Source organism: Leucoraja erinacea, chromosome 5 (assembly GCF_028641065.1).
Source record: "Leucoraja erinacea ecotype New England chromosome 5, Leri_hhj_1, whole genome shotgun sequence".
Taxonomy (NCBI): Eukaryota; Metazoa; Chordata; class Chondrichthyes; order Rajiformes; family Rajidae; genus Leucoraja; species Leucoraja erinaceus.
The window spans coordinates 47,042,936-47,066,687 of NC_073381.1; the positions used below are offsets into that span (position 1 = coordinate 47,042,936).

At 38.9% G+C, this 23,752-nt stretch overlaps 1 protein-coding gene across 1 annotated transcript; it reads right to left on the bottom strand.

The window, feature by feature from the left end:
* Positions 1–1,530: 1,530 nt before the first annotated feature.
* LOC129697196 (transcription factor Sox-7-like) lies at positions 1,531–11,345 on the bottom strand. Its single transcript, XM_055635520.1, has 2 exons — positions 10,846–11,345; positions 1,531–3,921 (listed from the first exon to the last, which is right to left on the bottom strand). Exons 1-2 carry the CDS (start codon positions 11,072–11,074, stop codon positions 3,065–3,067), a joined length of 1,086 nt encoding a protein of 361 aa, XP_055491495.1. The 5' UTR covers positions 11,075–11,345; the 3' UTR covers positions 1,531–3,064.
* Between the last annotated feature and the right edge of the window lie 12,407 nt (positions 11,346–23,752).

A 23,752-nucleotide genomic window follows, 5' to 3' on the forward strand; every position in this document is an offset into this window, starting at 1 on the left:
CCACTTTGGTGGCAAGAACAAGAAGGCAGATTATTATCTGAATGGTGCCAGATTAGGAAAAGGGGAGGTGCGTCGAGACCTAGGTGTCCTTGTACACCAGTCACTGAAAGTAAGCATGCAGGTACAGCAGGCAGTGAAGAAAGCCAGTTGGCCTTCATTGCAAGAGGGTTTGAGTTTAGGAGCAAGGAGGTCCTACTGCAGTTGCACAGGGCCCTGGTGAGACCGCACATGGAGTATTGTGTGCAGTTTTGGTCTCCTAGTTTAAGGAAGTCAAGTCAAGTTTATTTGTCATATACACATACAAGATGTAAAGTGAAATGAAGGTGCCAATGCCTGTAGGATTGTGCAAAACAATAGAACAACAGGACAGAACAGAACCAGTATTTACATTTAAAAACAAGGCGCAACAGTAATTACTTGATTCTTGCTATTGAGGGAGTACAGCGTAGGCTCACCAGGTTATTTCCCAGGATGGCGGGACTGACATATGATGAAAGAATGTATCGACTGGGCTTATATTCATTGGAATTTAGGATGAGAGGAAAACTTATAGAAACATCTAAAATTATAAAGGGATTAGACAGGCTAGATGCAGGAAAATGTTTCCTGTTGTTGGGGGTGTCCAGAACCAGGGGTCACAGTTTAAGAATAAGGGGTAGGCCATTTGAACGGAGATGAGGAAAAACATTTTCACCCAGAGAGTTGTGAATCTGTGGAATTCTCTGCCACAGAAGGCAATTGAGGCCAATTCACTGGATGTTTTCAAGAAAGAGTTAAGGGCCTGTCCGACTTGGGCGTCATTTGCGCATCACGCAGGTGGCGCACGAGAATTTTGAGCATCCCAAAATCCCACCGCACGTCACTGCATACGCCACCACGCCTCACCACGCGCAATGCGCGCGTCATGTCACAAGACCGATTTTCGGAGCTCCCGTAACGGCAACTTCACCCGTCCGAATCGAGGGGTTTGAATCGGGCGGAGCAGGGCCTCACATCGCCTGGCACAGCTTAAACGGTCATGGGACTTACCATCGCCCACCGGGGACTTTAACATCGGGAGCCCCGGTTGCCTCAAAGTTGCAGTTTGGCTGCCTGACCGCAGGAGAAGAGCAAAGGACAGAGAAGAGATAAGACTTTTGCCTTCCATCACAGTGAAGAAATGTTTGGAGATTCACTGTGATGTATGTTTATGTGGAATTGTGGTAATTGTGTGTTTTGGTCTTTTTTTGCTGTTATGACTGCAGGAACGAAATTTTGTTCAAAACTTGCATGTTTGAATGACAATAAAGGGCAATTGAATTGAATTGAATTGAATTGAATTGAATTGAATTGAATTGAATGACGCTCCAACCAATTTTTAGGATGTTGCGTAAATGACGCCCAAGTGGGACAGGCCCTTTAGATATAGCTCTTTGGGCTAATGGAATCAAGGGATATGGGGAGAAAGCAGGATTTTGACTGATCAGCCATGATCATATTGACTGGCGGTACTTGCACGAAGGGCCAAATAGCCTACTCCTGCACCTATTTTTTATGTTTCTATGTTTCTTTGTTACAGTGACGTATGACTCTACTTTTTAAATTGATAAACATACATGAAGAAATTGCAATTAAAATTCCATAAAACATTTATTGAAAGCATAATTTGTGATTTGTTTGGTAATAGATCACTTGTTTCAAATCAGTTTTCTAGATCCAGTAAAACAGTTTGCAAACATTTGAAATCACAAAGCTTACAATAACCAACGTTAAAAAAATGAGGCGATCACTGGATATTTAAATAATATTGCATGCTCTTTACAAACACAAACATATCAGACTAAAGTTTAGAAAGCAAGTACTGTATCTGAAGTACGAATCAGTTATATATTTTACCGTACAAAAATGACTTCTAATCAACATAAATATTTTGTTCTTCATTTATGAAAATCATTACTGGTTTATTTTAAAACCCTGAGGATATTTCCAGTGCAGAAATCTTTGTAAATAATACTGTTGTTAGGCAGTCACGTTCTAGTCATTTAATATACAGTGCCCTCCAAAATGTTTGGGACAAAGACCCATAATTTCTTTATTTGCCTCTGTGCTCCGCAATTTGAGATTTGTAATAGAAAAAAAATCACGTGGTTAAAGTGCACATTGTCAGATTTTAGTAAAGGCCATTCTTATACATTTTGGTTTCACCATGTAGAAATTACAGCAGTGTTTATACATAATCCCCCCATTTCAGGGCACCATAATGTTTGGGACACAGCAATGTCATGTAAATGAAAGTAGTCATGTTTAGTATTTTGTTGCATATCCTTTGCATGCAATGACTGCTTGAAGTCTGCAATTCATGGACATCACCTCGGTAGCCTCGGTATTTCTGTTCATGAGGTCTTCTGCGGACAGTGGTCATTGACAAATCCACACCTGACTCCTGAAGAGTGTTTCTGATCTGTTGAACAGGTGTTTGGGGATTTTCTTTATTATAGAGAGAATTATTCTGTAATCAGCTGTGGAGGTCTTCCTTGGTCTGCCAGCCCCTTTGCGATTAGTAAGCTCGCCAGTGCTCTCTTTCTTCTTAATGAAGTTCCATATAGATGATTTTGGTAAGTCTAAGGTTTGGTTGATGTCTCTAACAGTTTTATTCATGGTTCTCAGTCTCATAATTGTTTCTTTGATTTTCATTGGCACAACTTTGGTCCTCATGTTGATAAACAGCAATGAAAGTTTCCAAATGTGATGGAAAGACTGGAGGAAAGACTAGGTGCTGAGAGCTCTCTTATACCTGCATTAAGGAGGCAATTAAACACACCTGAGCAATTGCAAACACCTGTGAAGCCATGTGTCCCAAACATTATGGGGCCCTGAAATGGGGGGGGGGACTATGTATAAACACAGCTGTAATTTTTATATGGTGGAACCAAAATGTATAAAAATACCCATTAATAAAAGCTGACAATGTGCAGTTTAACTACATGTGATTTTTTTCTATTACAGATCTCCAATTGTGGAGTACAGAGGCAAATAAATAAATGATGGGTCTTTGTCCCAAACATTATGGAGGGCACTGTATGGTCTAGGAGCCATTATAATATGCTGCAGTAGCATCAGCTAAGACTGCAATTAAGCTCCTCTCTGAACTTGTGTCTCCTGATGGGCTAACATCAGATAAATGTGAGTTCATTACCATTCCTGCTTGATTCAGGTGACTGGAGGTGTTCAAATACTGTTCAAACTCATTTCGATCTACTTCCCCCAAAAGTTCAGCCTGGCTGATGTGCTCAAGGTTGTCCAGATGATGGTGGTCACGTGGAGGAGAAAGGTGGACTGATGTGCCTGAATTCATGGACTGGAATGCTGGGTGTAAAATTCGGTTATAATAAGGAGGTGGTGCAGGATGGTTGGCAGAAGGGTGCATCATAGGAGATCTATTTTGATGGATTGAGATCGGATTCAGATTTCCACATCGAATGGGACTTTGACTGTATTCTGAATGATACATCATTCCATTCATCTGAGGAGGAGAACTTTCTGTACACGGAGGTGGAAAGAAACTATGATCAGCGTCCACTACGTCTAGAGGGGACATCTCGGGTGTGGGGAGCCCATAGTTGTCGAAACTACCATTTGTGTTCTGTGTATCCCTGAATCTGCTGATTGCAGGAAGTCTCGAGGCTGGCCGATAGCCTTTATCCTCTTCCTCCTCCAGCGGCCCCCTGCAGATTCTTCCACTGTGAACAGGAGTCTGATCGTGGGGGAAGTTGTTGAGCAGGAAGCTGGGGTCCACACGTTTGCACAGACGTTTGATCTGTTTTTTCCTCCGAGGCCTGTATTTGTAATTGGGATGATCTTGCATGTGCTGGATTCGCAATCTTTCAGCTTCTTCTACAAAAGGTCTCTTCTGCGAAGGAGTGAGCGCCTTCCATGATTTGCCTAAAACATATTGCATGGTTTAAATCACAAGTAGCAAATCATCATTTATTTCATAGCCAAATTTAAATTTTTCTAACATAATTTTGTTAACCATAACTAAGTTCATGTAATAAATATGATTTTCTATTATCCCTATTACCCTTTAAATTAATTCCTGCTACATAACATGTGGAGGTTTAACTGCCTTGTAAGTATTATTAAAAATCATGAAAATATAATTAAAAAATAGGCCATTACATATTTAGTATTGTCAATATGTTTATTTTTTGGATAAACATTAGATTATTAAATCTTCCAAAAGGAATATTGCATCAGAACACTGAGTGTAGTGGCACTTGTGGATGACATTGGCTCCATCTAACTTCATTTTCATTTTACATAGAATTTGAGACCAATCATTCTTCAAACCCCTCTCCACAATTTTATTGCTGTGCCACCAATAATGTACCTACATGTTATCCCTGCACTCCTAAGGGAAGAAGCCAGGACTACCTGAAATTAGAGAAGCCAATGTTCATACCGCTGGGGTGTAAACTACCCAAGCAAATATGAGGTGCTGCTCCTCCAATATGCGGTGGGCCTCACTCTGGCCATGGAGGAGGCCCAGGACAGAAAGGTCAGATTCGGAATGGGAAGAAGAGTTGAAGTGTTGAGCCACCGGGAGATCAGGTTGGTTATTGCGAACTGAGTGGAGGTGTTGTGCGAAGCGATCGCCAAGCCTGCGCTTGGTCTCACCGAGGTTGATCATACGCTGAATAATCCAACCACATTTTTGTTTGGAAGTGGAAAGAAATAATAGAAATTGCATTCAGTGCAACGTGTAAAAAGAGTTGAGATACTGTATTATAATTTTGCTGCATGTCATTGTGGTATATATCATGTCTTGATATATACCACAATACATGCTTAATTTGTGACTTTATTTGAAGCAGAAATAATATGTGAATGCTTCATTGAGCATAATTCCGACTGGTAACTACGCACTTCATCCAAGCACATTATCGCACGCGTGATGCATGCCGTCTTAAATGACCACCTAAACTGTCATTTGGCAACTTAAAAAGCTGCCAAGGTTGCCCGGCTGACAACAGAGAAAAAAAATTAAGTGAGAGCCCTGCAAGGTGTATAATATTTTTGACACAGTCATAGGCCTTTCTTACATATGCTGTCATAATGCACTGTAGTCTCTAAACAAACCTTCAGTAATTTTCCTTGCTCTCCATTTCAGAATAATAGTGTTTTAAGCCAATAACTCGACACTAAATAAATAATAAATAAATAAAGCGCAGCTTTCCCGCCCCTTATCTCATTCGCCACGCTCGGCGGCAAATCGGTGTCAATCTGGTGGACCATCTTCCTCTAGTCGTGGGGGTGGGGGATTGGGGGGGGGGGCCTCACAAGTGGAACAGCTTAGGGCCTCTGTTCATCTAAATCCGGCCCTGCCAGAATATATAGGCTGAGTTTTTCACAGGAAATAGGAATAAATGTTTTCAAATTGTTGATGAACATTTGATCAGAGATGCCTTGGCTTAGTAGTTGTACGATATGGCAGTGATGAATTATTAGATAAATAACATCATAAATCTTTTGCCAGCATTCTTCTGATAACCCTACTGATCAGACCCGTAGGGTTTTGTTCAATGATTTTCAGTTCCATCAATTTTAATTTGATTCTTGATGCAAAATAATTAATCCTTTACTCATTTTGCATCACTTGCTTCAAATGTTGTATGTATAAAGCTCTCAGTAATCTAGCATAAAATATTTGTTATACGTTAAATTTGGTAGTATAATATGAGGACCATAATTTTACATTTATTAATCAAGTTATTTTGTTTTAAATTACTATTTGTGACAACATGGATAAGAAGATATTGGAGGGAAGAAAGGAAAGGGTATGAATAAAAGAATTAAGAGATTTGGGAGCATGTATTAGGACAATTCCAATTACTATATACAGTGTACGTGTGCTGTATATACAATTGGTGGGTTAGACAGCAACCTATGGCAGAAATGTATGGCAAATTAGAAGAACAACAAACGCACGGAGCAGTCTGAAAGTGCATTTTTTTGTTGTAATATTTGATATTAAGTTCAGAAATTATTTTAGAAAATCTAATTAGCTAGCTGCAAGGAAAAAGCACAATATGAAAGAAGAATGGGAGTAAAAGCAAGATGGAGAAAATTACCTGCATCTGCATCTCGCTGCCTTCACGTATGAAATTTTAATTCTGCGTTCGTAGATGAAAACCTTATATTTTTACACTGTAATTAATTTTAGCCTTTTATACCAAAAATGTATTTGTTATGAGACATTAATATGCAGCACTGCTCAAATGAGCTCAGTTAGGCTATTCTTTATGACCTGTGAGAATGGAATTTCAGTCCACTCAAGCTAAATGCTACCTTAAAGTCAGAGAAAATGAATTTAATCTAAGTATTTGTACCTAGTTTGCATAAAATTACCCATCTTGTGCATCTAAACAGGCAAAATGACAGTAGTACCTAGTTTATTACTTGGTTTCAAGGTGAATGAAAAGGGAAAAAGGAAATATCTATCTATACTTAGCTAAAGCTCTGATCTTGTGCTCTTCCGGCTTGCGGGGTTTTTCTATTTGCGCAGAAACAGTACGCAATAGCGCTGCGATTTTTCGGCAGGTTACTCACCGTTCTCCTGTGCTGTGAGTGCAACACGTTTCATTCCGATCGGTGGTATATTGTAAAAGCTTTCAAGGTTTAAAAATCTTAAAAACCGCACATTAATTGCAAAATACTATTTTCAAGTTGGTATTATTTATTCTGCTGATTATCCTCTAAACTTTATTTATTGATATGGTGTATTAAGTTCTATTTAAATTAAGTTAATTAAAGGGATACATTTGGAATGTAATCATTCCTGAGTTTTAGTATTTCTCAATACAGTATTCAACATTAAATGCTGATCGTGATAAATCACTCGACCGTTTCGTTGGATATAATCTCATTTGCTTAAATTTACGGAGGGCAATGATTCTTAAATTCAAACAACAGGTGGCAAATGCTGGTTGCTGCTGCAGATGCTGGTTAAAATCGAAGATAGACACAAAAAGCTGGAGTAACTCAGTGGGACAGGCAACATCTCTGGAGAGAAGGAATGGTTGAGACCCTTCAGACAGTGGAAAGGAGGATTGGCCAAGTCTAAAAATAATTTTCTACAGAGGAACGTCCTGTTCCAATATGGGCTTCCAGCAACCCCTTTGATATCCTTTTAAATGTGTTGTTTCAGCAAGAGATGTAAAATGGAACAACAAAGATATCTCTCAGTGCAGTGAGAAATCTAAAACTTAAGTATTATTGAACTACGTTTGCTCTTCATAAAAAAATCTCAGGCATATAAGAGCCTGGATAAAAATTATTGGAAGAGATACATTGCATTTTTAGAGGGATTGAAAGTTGTAATTGTAACATAATTAAAATGTGGCTTATAGGTCCATTGGTTAGCACTTGAATCAACTTTATTCAATCTATTTAGAAAGGCAGTGGATATATTCATAATGTAATCCTGATTCTTCGTATTTTATTCCATCCATTTTGTACAGCAGTCTACTCCTTTCTACAGGTGTATAAAGTCATTTAGGCTATTTTGGCCTTGATATTTATTTTATTTGTAAATATTTCAAGACAAATGGTAGATTTGCTTCCTCTGATACTTTACCTCATGTATATTTTGTATTTGTTTACGGGAGTATGGCTTTGGTGGTAAGACCAGGACACTTAACATGCCTGCCAAGAGAGCATCTCAGAGAAGAATTACCAATTCATATTCCTAAGGATTATGTTGATTCATATTATAAACAAAACAAATCTATTCATTGCAGCTGGGTTTTATCAAACCACTAAGGCAGGTGTTAATTGTTTGAATTTGTTGTTCATTGTGATTTTTGAATCTTTTCTCTCATATATCATCCCTTATTATTTTAATATTAGAAGACAGTAACAAGACAATGACATTTGAGGCCACGTCTAGGACAACCTGCTGTTCAAAAAAGAAGCAATAGCTTTTTTAACTGACTCCAAGCTGTAATGCCCTATGTGGATTGAAATGCATTACTGTTGTTGATGTTGCTCTTTAAATTTCTCTTGCTCTTAGGCCATTTATAACTCATGCTTCTTTGTCACAGTTCTGCTTGAAGCAATGCTTTAAATTCTTCCCTTTCTATCCTGTTCTATTTAATTTCTTCCATGTTTCTTTGCTAGACCTAATTTTCTCCGCTCTTTCCACATTAGATGAAGTCCTTGACTCAAGGAATTAATCTTTCAAATGTCTTTTTATTCCTTTTATTCCTTGGATGTTTCATCTCTTTCAGTAAGCAAAAGCCAGAACAGTTTTGGGGGTGAAGATGGATATGTTTCACAACATTCTCAAATACTTCAGTGCAGTTGTTTTCTATGTGCTTCGTTGTCTGCTGATGCACAAGGGCTGCGAATGTTAGCCTAGATTTTCTGATCATGCTTATTTTTACACTGGCGACAACCTGTTTAAAATAAGTGGGTCAAGCGGTTAAAATAACAACACCAATGGGAAAAATCTGTGCAGTTAAATGTCAAGACCTAGATTTTTTCCCTGTTCATTGATGGAATATTTGACACAATGCTTTTTTTCTTCAACGTATCTTACAAACTAACTGTACAGAATTTAAACTGCCACAGGTTCATGTATATCTAAATGCTGGTTACTTAATTTTATTGTCTTATCCGAATTTAGTATAATCTATAAGGTATGAATTGTAAATGGTCAATTATCTTGAAGCACCCCCCCCCCCATTAATTATAGCAAAAATAATTATTTCACTTATGTTTCCTTGTTTACTTTTTTTCCCTTGGACTATCCTGGAGTAACTCATATCTGAAGGGAGCTCTCTTAGTTGCACAGATATTTCACTGTAGATGTCATGTCGGTTCCAGGCTGAACTTGAAATCTAACTCAAAGGCCAGAGAACTACTATTGAAACAAACCAAACACTACTGTATGTGTAGAAGTTAGTGTCTGCCGAGAGTATATTTTGTACCTTTTGAAAACTAAATTAGGGGGGACCAATGCAACAGCTAGAAGACCCAGGTTCAATCCTGACTTCAAGTGCTGGCTGTGTGGAGTCTGCAAGTTCTTCCTTTGATTACGGGTTTTATCTAATTTATCTGGTTTCCTCCAACATCTCAAAAATGCACGGTTTGGTTGTTTAATTAGTCTCTGTAAAATTCCCCTTTGTGTGTGGATAAGTGGTAGAATCTGGCAGAATTGATGGAAATGTGAGGAGAGTAAAACAGGATAATGTAAATGGTGCATGATTATTGGCATGGATTTGGTGGGTTTGCTTCCATGCTGTGTCTCTCTAACTCTGTAATTCCTCACCTAATTATCAAACATCCCACCAAATCCTGCTCCCTTTTATTTTCTTCTATTATAGAAGATGGTATTTAAGTGCCACCTAGTGGACATTTTTGGTCACTTTCATTGGAAATATAAATGGCTAATGCCAAATTTGAAATTAAAAATTTTGACAACCTCAACACTTAATTCAACAATATTTGATAAACTAGAAAGTTGTTTATTCTGGAACATTTTGGTGCAAATTATTTCAAATGTTACTGTTTTGAATTGCAATGTCCTATTCCTTTGAGATATAGCAAGCCTCATTTAAATGCCAACATAACCAATGTTTTAGATCCATTTCAAATACAACCCGGGCACAAAAGCAGGAAGAAGTACAATATGAGTAATTCAAAAATGAATTTGGAATTGGAATTATTTTTAATGCAAACTTAAACCTTACAGTTACATTATCACCTTTGTTGCTATCCTATTTTTGAAGTTAATTTTAGAGGGTACACTATTTAATAAGATGATTTTAATTTAGTAGGAAACCGAAAACTCGGAGTTATGACAAGCCAACAGAAATATAATGTAACCTAATAAAAAGCAATTACCTATTTCTCAACTACTAAGCAATGTTTGCTGAGGACAACCTACAAGAAATAACTTTAAACTTCCACTAAAATAGGGAGACCAATTTGAAGTATCAGAATTCGACAGAATTCGAATAGTATCTATTCGAGGAGGATTTAGAAATAAGAATAGTAAATTTAAACTCTCACAGACTAAAAATATCAACAGTTTTCTTGAGTAAGCTCTTCATTTGTTTGGCACAAAATTTGAATACAGTTATATTTTGTCCACAGTTTCGAAAATATTTAGAGATATAAGCTTCAACATTGCTATACAAAAGTGGAAGAAAACATAACACCAACATTTTAGGAATTCATAATTATCCTAATTTAGTTCTTATCATTGGCCACAAATGCAGTTTTAATAGTTACTTTTTTGGCGTTTTTGCTAATAATCACGCAGTCTATAAATGAGCAAAATACAGTCCAGTAATTAATATACACACTTGTTTAATGGGCCGCATTTTGGTGGTGGAAAGAATCAAGGTCCTTTTCTATGGTGCTCACTTTTTTATTCATCTTACTCTACATATTTCAATAACAAAAGGTAAAATGTAATAATCAAATTATTGCAGGTTTCAGTATCAAATTATTCAGTGTCCAAACATGAGTAACATTTTCTGAGATAAGCCATGTTTCACGTATGTTATGATTATAAAATTAATTTCCATTACATGATTTTTATTCCAGAAATCTTATAATGATAATTTGTACATTTCCACCTTTAAAAGATGTTTGCCTGTATCTTTCCTGAAATGTGAAAATAAAATCATAAATATCATATCTTTTAAATAACTTAAAATATTTGAAAAAGAAATTGCGAGTTTGTTCCAATTGCGCTGGTATGCAGATGTATAAATTCTGCATATGTATCACTTATGGTTAATAGGTTCAGTTAAGATTAAGGTTTGCTAAAAGATGTAAGTTGTTATGCACGCTTACCTAACATTTTGCTCAGCTCTGCGTTGTGTAAATCAGGATTTTGGATGGCTAGTTTTTTCCTCTCGTCCTTAGCCCAGACCATGAAGGCATTCATGGGTCTCCGGATTCGTGGCTCAGTTTTGTTTCTGGCTGGATATTCTTGAGCTGTGAGACCAGCCCTGGGCTTTCCTTCCCCAGCAGGAGATTCCAACCCTTCTTTCCATGAGTATGGGCTCATTATTGTAGCCATCACTATGGATTAGGTCACTTTGATTAAAAAAGATCCGTACAACTTTTTGAAACTTGTGTAAAAGCAAGTGGATTTAAATCACAGTTGCGCTGATGCCTAAAGCTGGTCCCATATCAGGAAGACAGTGCCAGATTCATTTATTCCTGTGTCAGTTGATGGCAACTTTAACCAATGGCCACAAGCCTGTTTTTAACAGTAGCTCCTCCTTTTAACTGGTTCTGCAGTTCAGACTTGTAGCAACAAACCTATAACTCCAAATCAGTAAAGGGAGTGTACTTTATGCACCTCTTGGCACGTACAAATTAATTTAGACTACAAGAAACTCATTGAACTATGCAATGGATTTAAATGGAGGATATTGTCAATTTATTTTACAATAATTACATTTCCCATTTACTAGTGTTATAATACTTATTAAGAAATACTGTCAAACTAAACACGTTTCCATGTCATATAGTATGGAAACCAATGTGTGATGCCCAGTACAAACATGATGGGTGAAGGGCCTATGTGTACTAATCCGATTCATTATAACTCAGCCCACGGCAGTCCAAACAAGTTATTTCAGGTGGTTGTCGAACTATATATTAAATGGTGTGTGAGTAGATGCCCCCAGTAATCCTCAGGCAGAGTGTGCCAGAATTCAATCACCCTCTGAGTCAAACCCCCGCTAAATCTTCCACCCTTTATTTATACAAATATTCTCTGGCTATGGTATAAGAGTCAGGCCATTATGATGCAACTTTACAGAACTTTGATTAGGCACATTTGGAGTATTGCATGCAGTTTGGTTGCCCATATGATGTGGAGGCTTTGGAAAGGCCACAGAGGAGGTTTATCAGTGTGACAGAAACAAGGAAATGCATATGCTGGTTTACAAAAGACAGCATTTCTGGAGATCACGGGTAGGTGATGTTTGTGTCGGCATCCTTGTTCAGACTGATTGACGGTGGGGGTGGGGGAAGAAAGCTGGAAGAGAAGAGGCACAGGACAAAGCCTGGCAGGTAATAGGTTGATACAAGTGAGGAGGGTTTTTTATAGGCAGATGGTTGAACAAAGGCCAGAGATGAAAAGACAGACGATGTGAGACAAAAGGATTGAAGTTGCAAATGATGAATCTAGAGGAAGGAATGTAGGTGGAAAGGGAGGAGGGGTGAAATAGGTGCAAGTCCAGGTGATGGGAGGGGGGGGGGGGGAGGAAGGGGGGGGGGTTATATAGCAGAAGAGAGAGAGGGGAAAGGTTATGTAGTTATCACAAATTGGAGAATTTATACCATTGGGTTGTAAGCTACCCAAGCAGAAGATGAGTTGTTGTTCCTCCAGTTTGTGTGTGGTCTCACTCAGGCAACGGAAGAGGCCCAGGGCAGAAATGTGAATGGGAAGAGATTAAAATGGTTTGCCAGCGGGATAGCCAGCAGTCCGTGGCGGACCATGCGTGTGACCGGAACACGGTCTCCAGAGATGCTGCCTGATCCGCTGCAGTATGTTGTCTTAGTTACCAGAAGTATGCTTGGATTAGGGGCTTCCATCTGGATTTTCTCAGCATATTTTATCAACTGATCAATATCGATATTTTGGGGGAAACATTTAATGAGGCTCTGTGGGTAGAATTGATATATAGGAAAGGGTTGATTGGTTTGAGGAGATTGTCCTATGCAGGGGAATGTGCAGGGAAATCACAGACAGATGTAGGAATAATATTGTTGTAATAGGAGGTGATTTTATATTTTCTTATCTTGACTGGAGCTGCCACAGTACTAAGGAATTAGATGGAACTAAATTTGTTGTGTCGATAAGGTGTGGCCAGTTGGGAGCGGCTTTGTGGAGTGAAGTTGTGTGAATGTGATGTGCCTTGTGCGAGATTTAGTTCAAGGTTTTTGTGTAGTGGGTGACGGTGCGATAAGGTACAGTCTTTGTTTTTTCTCTTATCTTCTTTCTTACGTAAATCTTCCTTGAGCTATTGCAGTAGCGATGGCAGTTAGGGCAGTGATATGCTTGGCCTGCAAGATGTGGGAAGCCAGGGAGACTTCCATCATCCCTGAGGACTACACATGTGGGAGATGCATCCTGATGTAGCTCCTGATAGAATTTATGAGGGAATTGTAGCAGCAACTGGACGACCTCTGAATCATCCAATAAAAGAATGATATCTTACATGGTACCCGGACGTGGCGTCAAAGGACGAGAAGCCGAAGCAAAGAAGCGGAAGCCAAATAACCGAACGAAAATGAAGCCGAAACACCAAATAACCGAAAGCGTACGAAGCCGGAATGCCAACTAACCGTGAGGGTGGGATGCCTAAATGCAAACTAACTGAAAGGGCGGGACGCCTAAAAGCCAACTCACTGAAAGGCCGCTCTGCCGAAACGCCAATTAACCGAAAGGCTGCATCGCCTAAAAGCCAACTAACCGATTGGCCGCTCAGCTGAAAAGTCAAATAACAGACATGAGGTCGCAGGGGGGGGTGTGTAGGATGGACATGCCAGCGATTGGTCCAGACCCCCGCATCCATCACATCACTGGCTGGTGCAGACGGGAAGGTGGGGGTCATTTTCCCACACAAGCCATAGGTGACTGGGCACTCTGAACCCAAGCACCAAGTTGTAAGCGGCCGAAGGAGCGCATCCCTCGGGACAGCCCCCACTCTCCCATGGCCACGGCCACGGCCGCCCTCCACCTCGTCTCCCCCATGCGACTGCACTGTGACGGGCTGTGTGTCGGCAGCGCTGGGTAGAGCAGAGGCATGGGACAGACTGGTCCTTCCGCCCAACCCGAGTCATTGACTGCGATGTACCACCATCGGACCCTAACCTCCACACCAGGGTGCTTCACCCCCCATCCCTGGACCACGACCCACACACGGGGTGATTTACCCCCTGACACACTCACCGGGTGATTCACCCCCACCCCGGCCACAGGGACAGACGGCTCAGGGCATTTGCAGCCATAGTAAATCACTTTTAAAACATGGGACACACACAAATTCCCTGGCGGGCAGATGACAAGTGTGCATTACAACGAACAATTTTAACTCCTCCCACTCCCCCCCCCACCCCTGACAACAAGAAGCATGTTTTATTTATTACCGTCTGGTTGCCTGCACACAACAAGCTCCCACGCACAAAACACCAGATAATCTGTAAACTGTTTTAACCGAAGATGGACACAAAAAGCTGGAGAAACTCAGCGGAACAGGGCGCATCTCTGGAGAGAAGGAATGGGTGACGTCTCGGGTCGAGACTATTCTTCACACCTGAAGACTGAGCCTCAAGGGTCTCGACCCGAAAAGCCACCATTCCTTCTCTCCAAAGATGATCACCTTGTTGGGAGTGTACTAGACCCCCAGATAGTCAACGAGAATTAGAAAAACAAATATGCGGAGAGATTGCAGGCAGCTGCAAGACTAATAGGGTTGTCATAGTAGGGGATTTTATGTTTCCCAATATAGATTCAGACTACCATAGTGCCAAGGGCTTAGACAGGGTGGAATTTGTCAAATGTGTTCAGGAAAGTTTCCTTAGGTAATATGTTGTGGGCTCTGCGAGGGGCAGGGTAAAGCTTGATCTACTCATGCTTGGGAAACCGGAAAGGCAAGTGACTGATGTGTCAGTGGGTGAGCCTTTAGGGACCAGTGACCATAGTTTTCTTTCTTTTAAAATCTTTTTATTAGTTTGTTTCCAAAAAAAAAAAAGACAGAGCAAAAAGAGTAATGATAAACATAACAATGATACATAGGGATCAGGATTACATTAATAACAGGTATAACCTAATATGAGTCCAGTGTCAAAATACACATTGAAATATAGACCTCCCAGTCTCTGTGTAAATATAGTCAAATATTTAAAAGAAAACTTATATATGTAGAAAAAAAACACAAAGATAAAAAGACAAAAAAAAAGAGGAAGAATGGAAGAAACAAAAACCCCCTAAACTAAAGAAAAAAAGAAAGGAAAAAATAAAAAATGAAAACAAAGCAAAATAGAATCTGAGCTGAGATTTTCAACAATTTAAGTCTGTTTGTCGACAAGTCCGTTCCACCATATAGAGGTAAAATAGTTTTTATAACGGTTGGAGAGGGAGCAATTTATGTTGTGTGAAAGTGTTGAATAAATTTTCCCCAAGTCTTATCAAATTTAACCAAGGGTTCAACAATGTCACTCCTGATTTTTTCTAAATTTAAACATGATATCGTTTCAGAGTACCAATGAGTGTGGTCGGAGGGTTGGAGTCTTTCCATTTAAATAAAATAGATCTTCTGGCGATTAATGTGGTAAAAGCAATCAGCCGATGGGCGGAGAGGTACAAATGAATAAAATCTAATATTGGCAGCCCAAAAATTGCAGTAATAGGATGAGGTTGTAAATCAATACCTAAGACTACAAAAAAAGTATCAAATATTTCCAATATTTTTCCTAAAATGCGCAGGACCAAAATATATGGGTCAGTGAGGCCACTTCAGGGTTACATCTGTCACAGGTAGGATTTATATGACCATAGAAACAAGCTAACTTATCTTTTGACATATGAATTCTGTGAACCACCTTGAATTGTATCAGAGCGTGTCTTGCACACATTGAAGAGGTATTGACTAATTGAAGAATCCTCTATAGATAGAGAAATTTGGAGTTCTCTTTCCCTGTCATTCTTAATTTTATCAAATATATCTATTTTTAATTTCAAAATCAACTCATAAATATTAATCCTTTCTGATAAGGGTTCAAATGTAAAATGTTTTCCAAAATTTCGGTTTGATGTGGTAGCAGAAAAAATGGTAGAGTAGCCTTCAAAAAATGTCTAATTTGTAAATATCTAAAAAAGTGTGATTTGGTAAATTATATTTATTGGAGAGTTGTTCAAAAGACATAAAACAATCATCAAAAACCAAATCACTAAAAGCTACTAATCCCTTCCTCTTCCATAACAAAAAGGCTTGATCAGTACTAGAAGGTTGGAAGAGAAAATTGGATAAGATAGGACTCGATAAGATAAAATGATTTAGTCCAAAAAATTTACGAAATTGAAACCATATTCGAAACGTATGTCCTATTATTGGGTTAGTCGTATATTTATTCAATCTCGTAATTGTAAAAGGTAACGAGGCCCCTAGAATAGAAGCCAATGATAGCCCTTGTAAGGAATCATGTTCAAGGTTTATCCATCCTGGGCATTGGGTGTCTTCTAAATCTTTTGTCCAAAATGTTAGATAATGAACATTGATTGCCCAATAGTAGAATCTAAGGTTCGGCAATGCCAAACCACCATCTTTTTTTGATTTCTGTAAGTATTTTTTACTTAGTCTGGAATTTTTATTCTGCCATATCTATGAAGACATTTTGGAATCTATAATATCAAAGAAAGATTTGGCAATAAAAATTGGTATCATCTGAAATAAATACAGAAATGTAGGTAAAATACATAGATACATAGAAAATAGGTGCAGGAGTAGGCCATTCGGCCCTTCGAGCCTGCACTGCCATTCAATATGATCATGGCTGATCATCCAACTCAGTATCCCGTACCTGCCTTCTCTCCATACCCCCTGATCCCTTTAGCCACAAGGGCCACATCTAACTCCCTCTTAAATATAGCCAATGAACTGGCCTCAACTACCCTCTGTGGCAGAGTTCCAGAGATTCACCACTCCCTGTGTGAAAAATGGTTTTCTCATCTCGGTTTTAAAGGATTTCCCCCTTATCCTTAAGCTGTGAACCCTTGTCCTGGACTTCCCCAACATCGGGAACAATCTTTCTACATCTAGCCTGTCCAACCCCTTAAGAATTTTGAAAGTTTCTATAAGATCCCCCCTCAATCTCCTAAATTCTAGCGAGTATAAGCCGAGTCTATCCAGTCTTTCTTCATATGAAAGTCCTGACATGAACAAAGGAATCAGAGGAGTGAACCTTCCCTGCACTCCCTTTCGCAATAATGTCCTTCCTCAGATTTGGAGACCAAAACTGTCCTCGCCAAACTCCAGGTGTGGTCTCACCAAGACCCTGTACAATGCAGTAGAACCTCCCTGCTCCTATACTCAAAGCCTTTTGCAATGAAAGCTAACATACCATTCGCTTTCTTTACTGCCTGCTGCACCTGCATGCCTACCTTCAATGACTGGTGTACCATGACACCCAGGTCTCGCTGCATCTCCCCCTTTCCCAATCGGCCACCATTTAGATAATAGTCTGCTTTTCTGTTTTTGCCACCAAAATGTATAACCTCACATTTATCCACATTATACTGCATCTGCCAAACATTTGCCCACTCACCCAGCCTATCCAAGTCACCTTGCAGTCTCCTAGCATCCTCCTCACAGCTAACATTGCCCCCCAGCTTAGTGTCATCCGCAAACTTGGAGATATTGCCTTCAATTCCCTCATCCAGATCATTAATATATATTGTAAATAGCTGGGGTCCCAGCACTGAGCCTTGCGGTACCCCACTAGTCACTGCCTGCCATTGTGATTAGGACCCGTTTACTCCTACTCTTTGCACCAATCAACATTTTAATAGCACTGATTCGGACGATTAAAGATAAGGACATTGGTGACCATTTATTAAACTGTTGTTTAATATGGTCAATTAAAGGCATAAAATTAGGTTAAAATAAATCCTTGTGTTTCTTGGTGATCTTAATACCTAGATAAGTAAAACTTTCGGTAGTCAATCTAAGTGGAAACTGTCCATAATTCAAAACACGATTATTTAATGGAAAAAGCTCACTCTTACAAAAATTTAGTTTATAACCGGAAAAACTACTAAATTGATTAAGTATTGCTACTATTGCCGGAATAGATTTCTCAGGATTGGAAATGAATAATAGCAGATCATCTGCATAAAGAGATAGCTTATGTGTCTTATTCCTGCGGACAATACCAAAAATATGAGGGCATTCCTTAATAGCGGTGGCCAAAGGTTCCAAAGCGATATCAAATATTAAAGGACTTAAGGGACAGCCCTGTCTAGTACCTCGAAAGAGCCTGAAAAAAGGGGATCTCTGATTATTAGTAAGTACAGAAGCCTGAGGTATATGATATATCAGCTTGATCCAAGAAATAAATTTTGGACTAATCTTAAAATTTTCAAGTGTATTGAATAAGTATTCCCAAACTACTCTATCAAAAGCCTTCTCGGCGTCAAGAGAAATGACACATTCTGGGATTTTATTTGATGCTGTATATACAATATTCATTAATCTCCTAACGTTAAAGTATGAGTAACGATTTTTAATAAAACCTGTCTGGTCTTTAGAGATAATTTGCGGTAAAATATTTTGGAGATAATTTTGAAATCTACATTTAACAGTGATATAGGTCTATATGATGTCACTTCAGTAGGGTCTTTGTCTTTTTTAAGGATTAAAGAAATAGATGCTTCATAAAAAGATTGTGGCAATCTATTCCTTTAAAAGGCTTCTTTAAATGTTCTTTATAAGCAAAACATTGCTGTGGTGAATGTTTATGCAACTAATATTTAGAAAACAATTTCTGATCAATCACCAAAAATCTGCCATATTGATCAGAAATTGTTTCATAATGAACAAACGGAATTGAGGAGTCAATAAAAATAGAGACTCCTTTCACCTTAGTCTGTGAATTTGAATTAAACTGCTGTCCTCTCCAAAACTTGAAAAATTGTTGATTGTCATCTTGCCTTATATGAGTTTCCTGAACAAAGATAATCTGAGCATTTACTCTGCGAAAAGCTTAAAAAAAAAATTCTCCTCATAATGGGATGGTTCAAGCCATTCACATTCCATGAAAAGAAGTTAATAACTTTATCCATATTGTTTGTAAAAATCATGTGGGATGTAAAGGGTTAATTTCTTAAAGCCTAATAGTTCATGATACTTGAAGAAGAAAAATCTAGAAGAAGTGACGACATTTCAGACATTTTTGTAGTTCAGATTTTGTACAAACGAAGAACACTAAATAAGAAACAAGAGGCCCTCCCCCCCCCACCCCGCCCAAAACTGACCAATAGACAGTCAGTAAGCTACCTAATCCCTTCGCTGCCCCCATCTCTCCTAGCAACCGCACCCGACAGAGAAGATCATATTTTGCCACTCCATAGCCATAACACGTTCATTGTTATCGTTTGAAAGAGAGAAAAAAAATACAGGGTGGCAATGGAACTAAAGGGCGAGTGCTACATATTATTAGCCAAGGTCAAAATATGAAAAACAAGAACTGCGTTCCCTTAATTTGTCTAACGACAGGGGAACACAAATTAACAAAGAAATTCTTTAAAATTTGTATAAAAATTATACATAAAAATTATATAAAAGAAAAACAACTCGTCCAGTTAAATTCTTAATCATTACCAAACGATATGTTGTCAAAATAGGAATAGTAAATCTCCAATTATAACAATCAGCTATCAATTACTCCCTTTCACCCTCGTAACTCTCCAAAAAGCTGAAAACGTCTTGAGGATTGTTAAAAAATCAAGTGTTACCATTGAAAAGTCATATACGCAGTCTAGCTGGATAAAGTAAGGCTGGGTGCAGCTTTTCCTTGAACAGATCAGACATTACATTATGAAAGGACCCTCTTATTTCCAAAAGCTCGTAACTATAATCAGGAACAAACCAAAACTTGCATCCTTCATATTCAACCACGCCCAACTTTTTTGCTGCCTGGAGAATATTCTCCTTCATTTGTAAAAAGTGAAACCGAATAATCAAGTGTCTTGGTTTATTACCAGATTTCTTCCCAATTCTGTGAGCGTTATCCAAAAACAGAAAATTTTCATTGTGCTCAATGTTGAAAGTCTCCTTTATCATTTTAGAAGCATATTTTATAACATTATCTCCTTCTTGACCTTCCGGCAAACCAACAATTCGTAAATTCAATCGACGGCTTCTGTTTTACAGGTCCTTATTTTTAGTCTTATATTGCTGAAGTGCTTGAGTATTTTCATTCATTCTCCGTTCCAGTTTTTCAATCTTCAAATCTCTCTCCTGGCCCAGGGTTCGCAAGTTATCAATTTGTTCCTTTTGTTCACGAAGTTCATCTTGTAACATAGACAGCTTTCCTTGAACTTCCTTCAATTTGGTTGAAACACTTTATGAAAAGTTAGACCGTGCCTTGAAGTCAAGTAATCACAAGTAACATTGAAAGAGTGGTAAGTGAAAGTTAAACGTTAAGGGAGAAAATGAATTTGCATCCTTTACAGCATGCTGCCACTAAGAGAGTCCATAGTTTTGTTAGCTTTAAAATAGTTATGGATAAGGACAGGGCACGCCCACATGTTAAATTGCTGAAATGGGGCAAAGCCAACTTTGATGGTATTAGACAGGAACTTGCTAAAATTAATTGGAGTAGGAGTAAAGGGACGTTTGGAAAGTGGGATGCTTGTAAAAGAGTGACGGTGAGAGTTCAAGTCATTGCATGTTCCTGTTAAGAGTGAATGGGAAGGAGTAAGGAAACCTGAATGATGAGAAATTGAAGCTCTGATCCTGAAAAAGGAGCCCAAGAATAAACAGCTTGGATGGAATGTATCCCTGGAGTTTAGGGGACTGAGGAGGATCCTTAAGAAAGAAATCAGGATAGCAAAAAAGGGGGAGGGGATAGCTCTGGCAGATAAAATTTAATAAGAATCCAGAGATTTTATGTACATTAAGGGAAAGACACCAACTAGAGCAAGAATAGGGAGATGATATATTAGGGATATGATATATATACATTTAGATAGACTGATTAGAGTTGGTCAGCATTGTTTTGTGCGTACGAGATCGTGTCTTACGGAGATGATTGACCTTTTTGGTAGTAACCAAAAAGTTTGATAAGGTCAAAGCCGTAGATGTTTTCTATATGACTTTAACAGGGCCTTTGATTCTGCATAGTAGGCTGCTCTGGAAGGTGAGATCATGTGGGCCCCAGAGAACTAGCTGACTGGATAGAGAATTTACTTCATGGAAGGAAGTATGGAGTGATGGCAGAAGGAAGTTTTTTGGGTTAAGTAGAGTTCTTCAGTTGTCCGTGCTGTGCCTATTGCTTTTTGTGATTTATATCAATGATTTGGATGAGAATATGTTTGCAGATGACATTAGTTATGAAAAATTACAGATGGATCTTGATCAGTTAGGCATGTGGGCTGAGGAATGGCTAATGGAATTTAATTCGCCATTAAACTAATTAGCCATTAGGATAATGGCTACTTAAACTCCATTAGCCATGAAGTGGCTTATTCTGGAAGTGTGAGGTGTTGCATTTTGGGAAGTCAAATCAGGGCAGAACCTTCATAGTAAATGACAGGGTTCTGGGGATTGTTGTAGAGCAGAACGATTTAGGAGTGCAGGAATATAGTTCCCAAAAAATGACAGGGAGGTCAAGAAGGCTTTTGGTACTCTGGCATTTGGCGTTTTATGTTCAGTTTTGGTCACCCTTCTATAGGAAGGATGTCATTAAACTGGAGACCGTGCAGAGAAGATTTACGAGGTGTTGCCAGGACTCCAGTTTCAAACTTTGCAGGTTGTTGTATTGTTTAGCTCTCCAGATTTTCTTACTGTTTTCTCCAGTAATGAGCTGGATGCCGTGATAATAATACATCATCGATAGGGTAACAATAATATGTCATGCCCGATCCTACGTAGACGCATACAAATAGAAGTAGGTTACTCAGCTGCTCAAGCCTGCCCTGCAATTCAATAAGATCATAACTGATCTGACTGTAACCTAAACTCTGTATTCCTGCCTATCCTTGGTAACTTTTCATCCCCTTGCTCTCTTGATGGAGAAAAACAAGTTAGGAGAATAAATTGAGGTCAAAATGGACAGAGTGGGGCAAGTAAAAATGCAGAGCTCCTGAGTAGGTCATCCTAATGAGGAAGTTTACGGCAAAGAACTTCCCCCATTAAAAGCATTAATAAACAAATAAACTGGAAATATTTTTTTTGGAAAAGGCATATTACATATTTTTCACCTGCACTTGACATTTGAGACAAACCATCTTGCCAAAATATTCAATGACCATTAGGAGGGAAAAGTAAAGTTGTTCAGTATTAAGGTTAGCAACCAGCAGTGTAGTTAAAGCAAGATAAAAGAGATGGCAAGGTGCAGAGAACCAGGGAGTAATAGTAGGGTTTATCATTGAATTGAGATTTTATTTGATCCCATTTACACTTGCAAAGGACAAATACTGGACAAAGCACAAATACTGGTCTTAAACTCACTTGCATAAAGAAGATTGTAATGTATAAACAAAAGGAACTGCAGATGGTAATTTACAAAATAAGACACAAAGTGCTGGAATAACTCAAAGGGTCAGGCAGCATCTCTGTTGGGCATGGATAGGTGACATTTTGAGCCGGGTCCCTTCTTCAGATTCTCCTGAAAAAAGATCCCGACCCAAGACGTCACTTATCCATGTTGTCCAGAGATGCTGCCTGATCTACTGAGTATTGCAGCACTTGGTCTTTTTTAGATTGTGATGAGGTCTAATTGAAGTATTGAGACATTTAAATGAGGTAAGTCAGGTAAATGAAACACCAAGAAGCTGAGTAGTCTAATCTTGTTGTAGTCAAGTAGAGAGTATTCTATTCCCATAACTTGTGTTATGCAGAAAGATTTTGAAATCTCAGATGGTGAGTTACATCGCCTCTGCTCTTACAACCATTGGGTTTATATAGCTGATCCAGTTGAATTTCGAGTTAATGGCAACTCCAATATATTAAATGGTGGGTGAGATGATCATTGCCTGGCACTTGTGGGGTATGCATATTGCTGGTTACTTTTCACTCCATGCCTCAATGGTGTCAGGATTTTGCTGCTTGCAGTTATGGGCTGCTTCATTTTCCGAGGAGCTTTAAATGTAACTGAACTAATGCATTTCGTTGTCTCTGTACTGTACACTGACAATGACAATTAAAATTGAATCTGAATCTGAATCTGAACTAAAATCAAGAACGAATGTCCCCTCTTCTGAGCTTATGAAGAAGCAAAGGTTATTGATGAAGCAGCTGAAGGTTAGCGGGTTTCATAAATCATCTTAAGGGACTCATGCCTTGAGCCTGGGCTGATTGACTTTCAACAACCACCTTCATTTTCATGGGTGTAATTCCAACTCTTAAATAGTTCTTCTTTTGATACCCATTGACCTTGGTTTTACCATGGCTGCTTTGGTCAAATGTTGTCTTGATATAAAGGTACCTAATTTTATCCCTAGAATTTAGCTCGGTTCCAAGTTTGGACCAAGGCTATTGGGAAATCTTCAGCTTGGTTGTTCAGTTATCAATGAGTAAAAGTAATTAAATAGCAGTGTTTGCAATGCTCTCTGTTACTCTACTAATATATGGGCAGTAGTTACTTGCTTTTTTCTGGTAAGGACAACCCTGGTCAATTTTAACATTGTCAGCAGATCCCAGGGTTACAATTGTACTGGTGCAGCAGCACCAAACGTGGTGAATAAACAGTTGCTTTATTCAGACATAATAGGTTTGAAATACATATACATTTGGTCCTCTAACATATTGTCATTGCTGCTGCAGCTGAGCGAGGATGTTGTCTCGAGCTCAGCTACCTGTCGACTGATGATCTCCAGGTGAGATCTGCCTAAGTACTAGGACACTCCCCTTCATGAAGGTTCTGCCGTAAGTGGTCTGACTATCAGCTGACGCCACACTGGAATATTTTGGCTAAAGGCTCAGCTCAGTCAGTAGTGGACCACGTACAATCTTGGGAG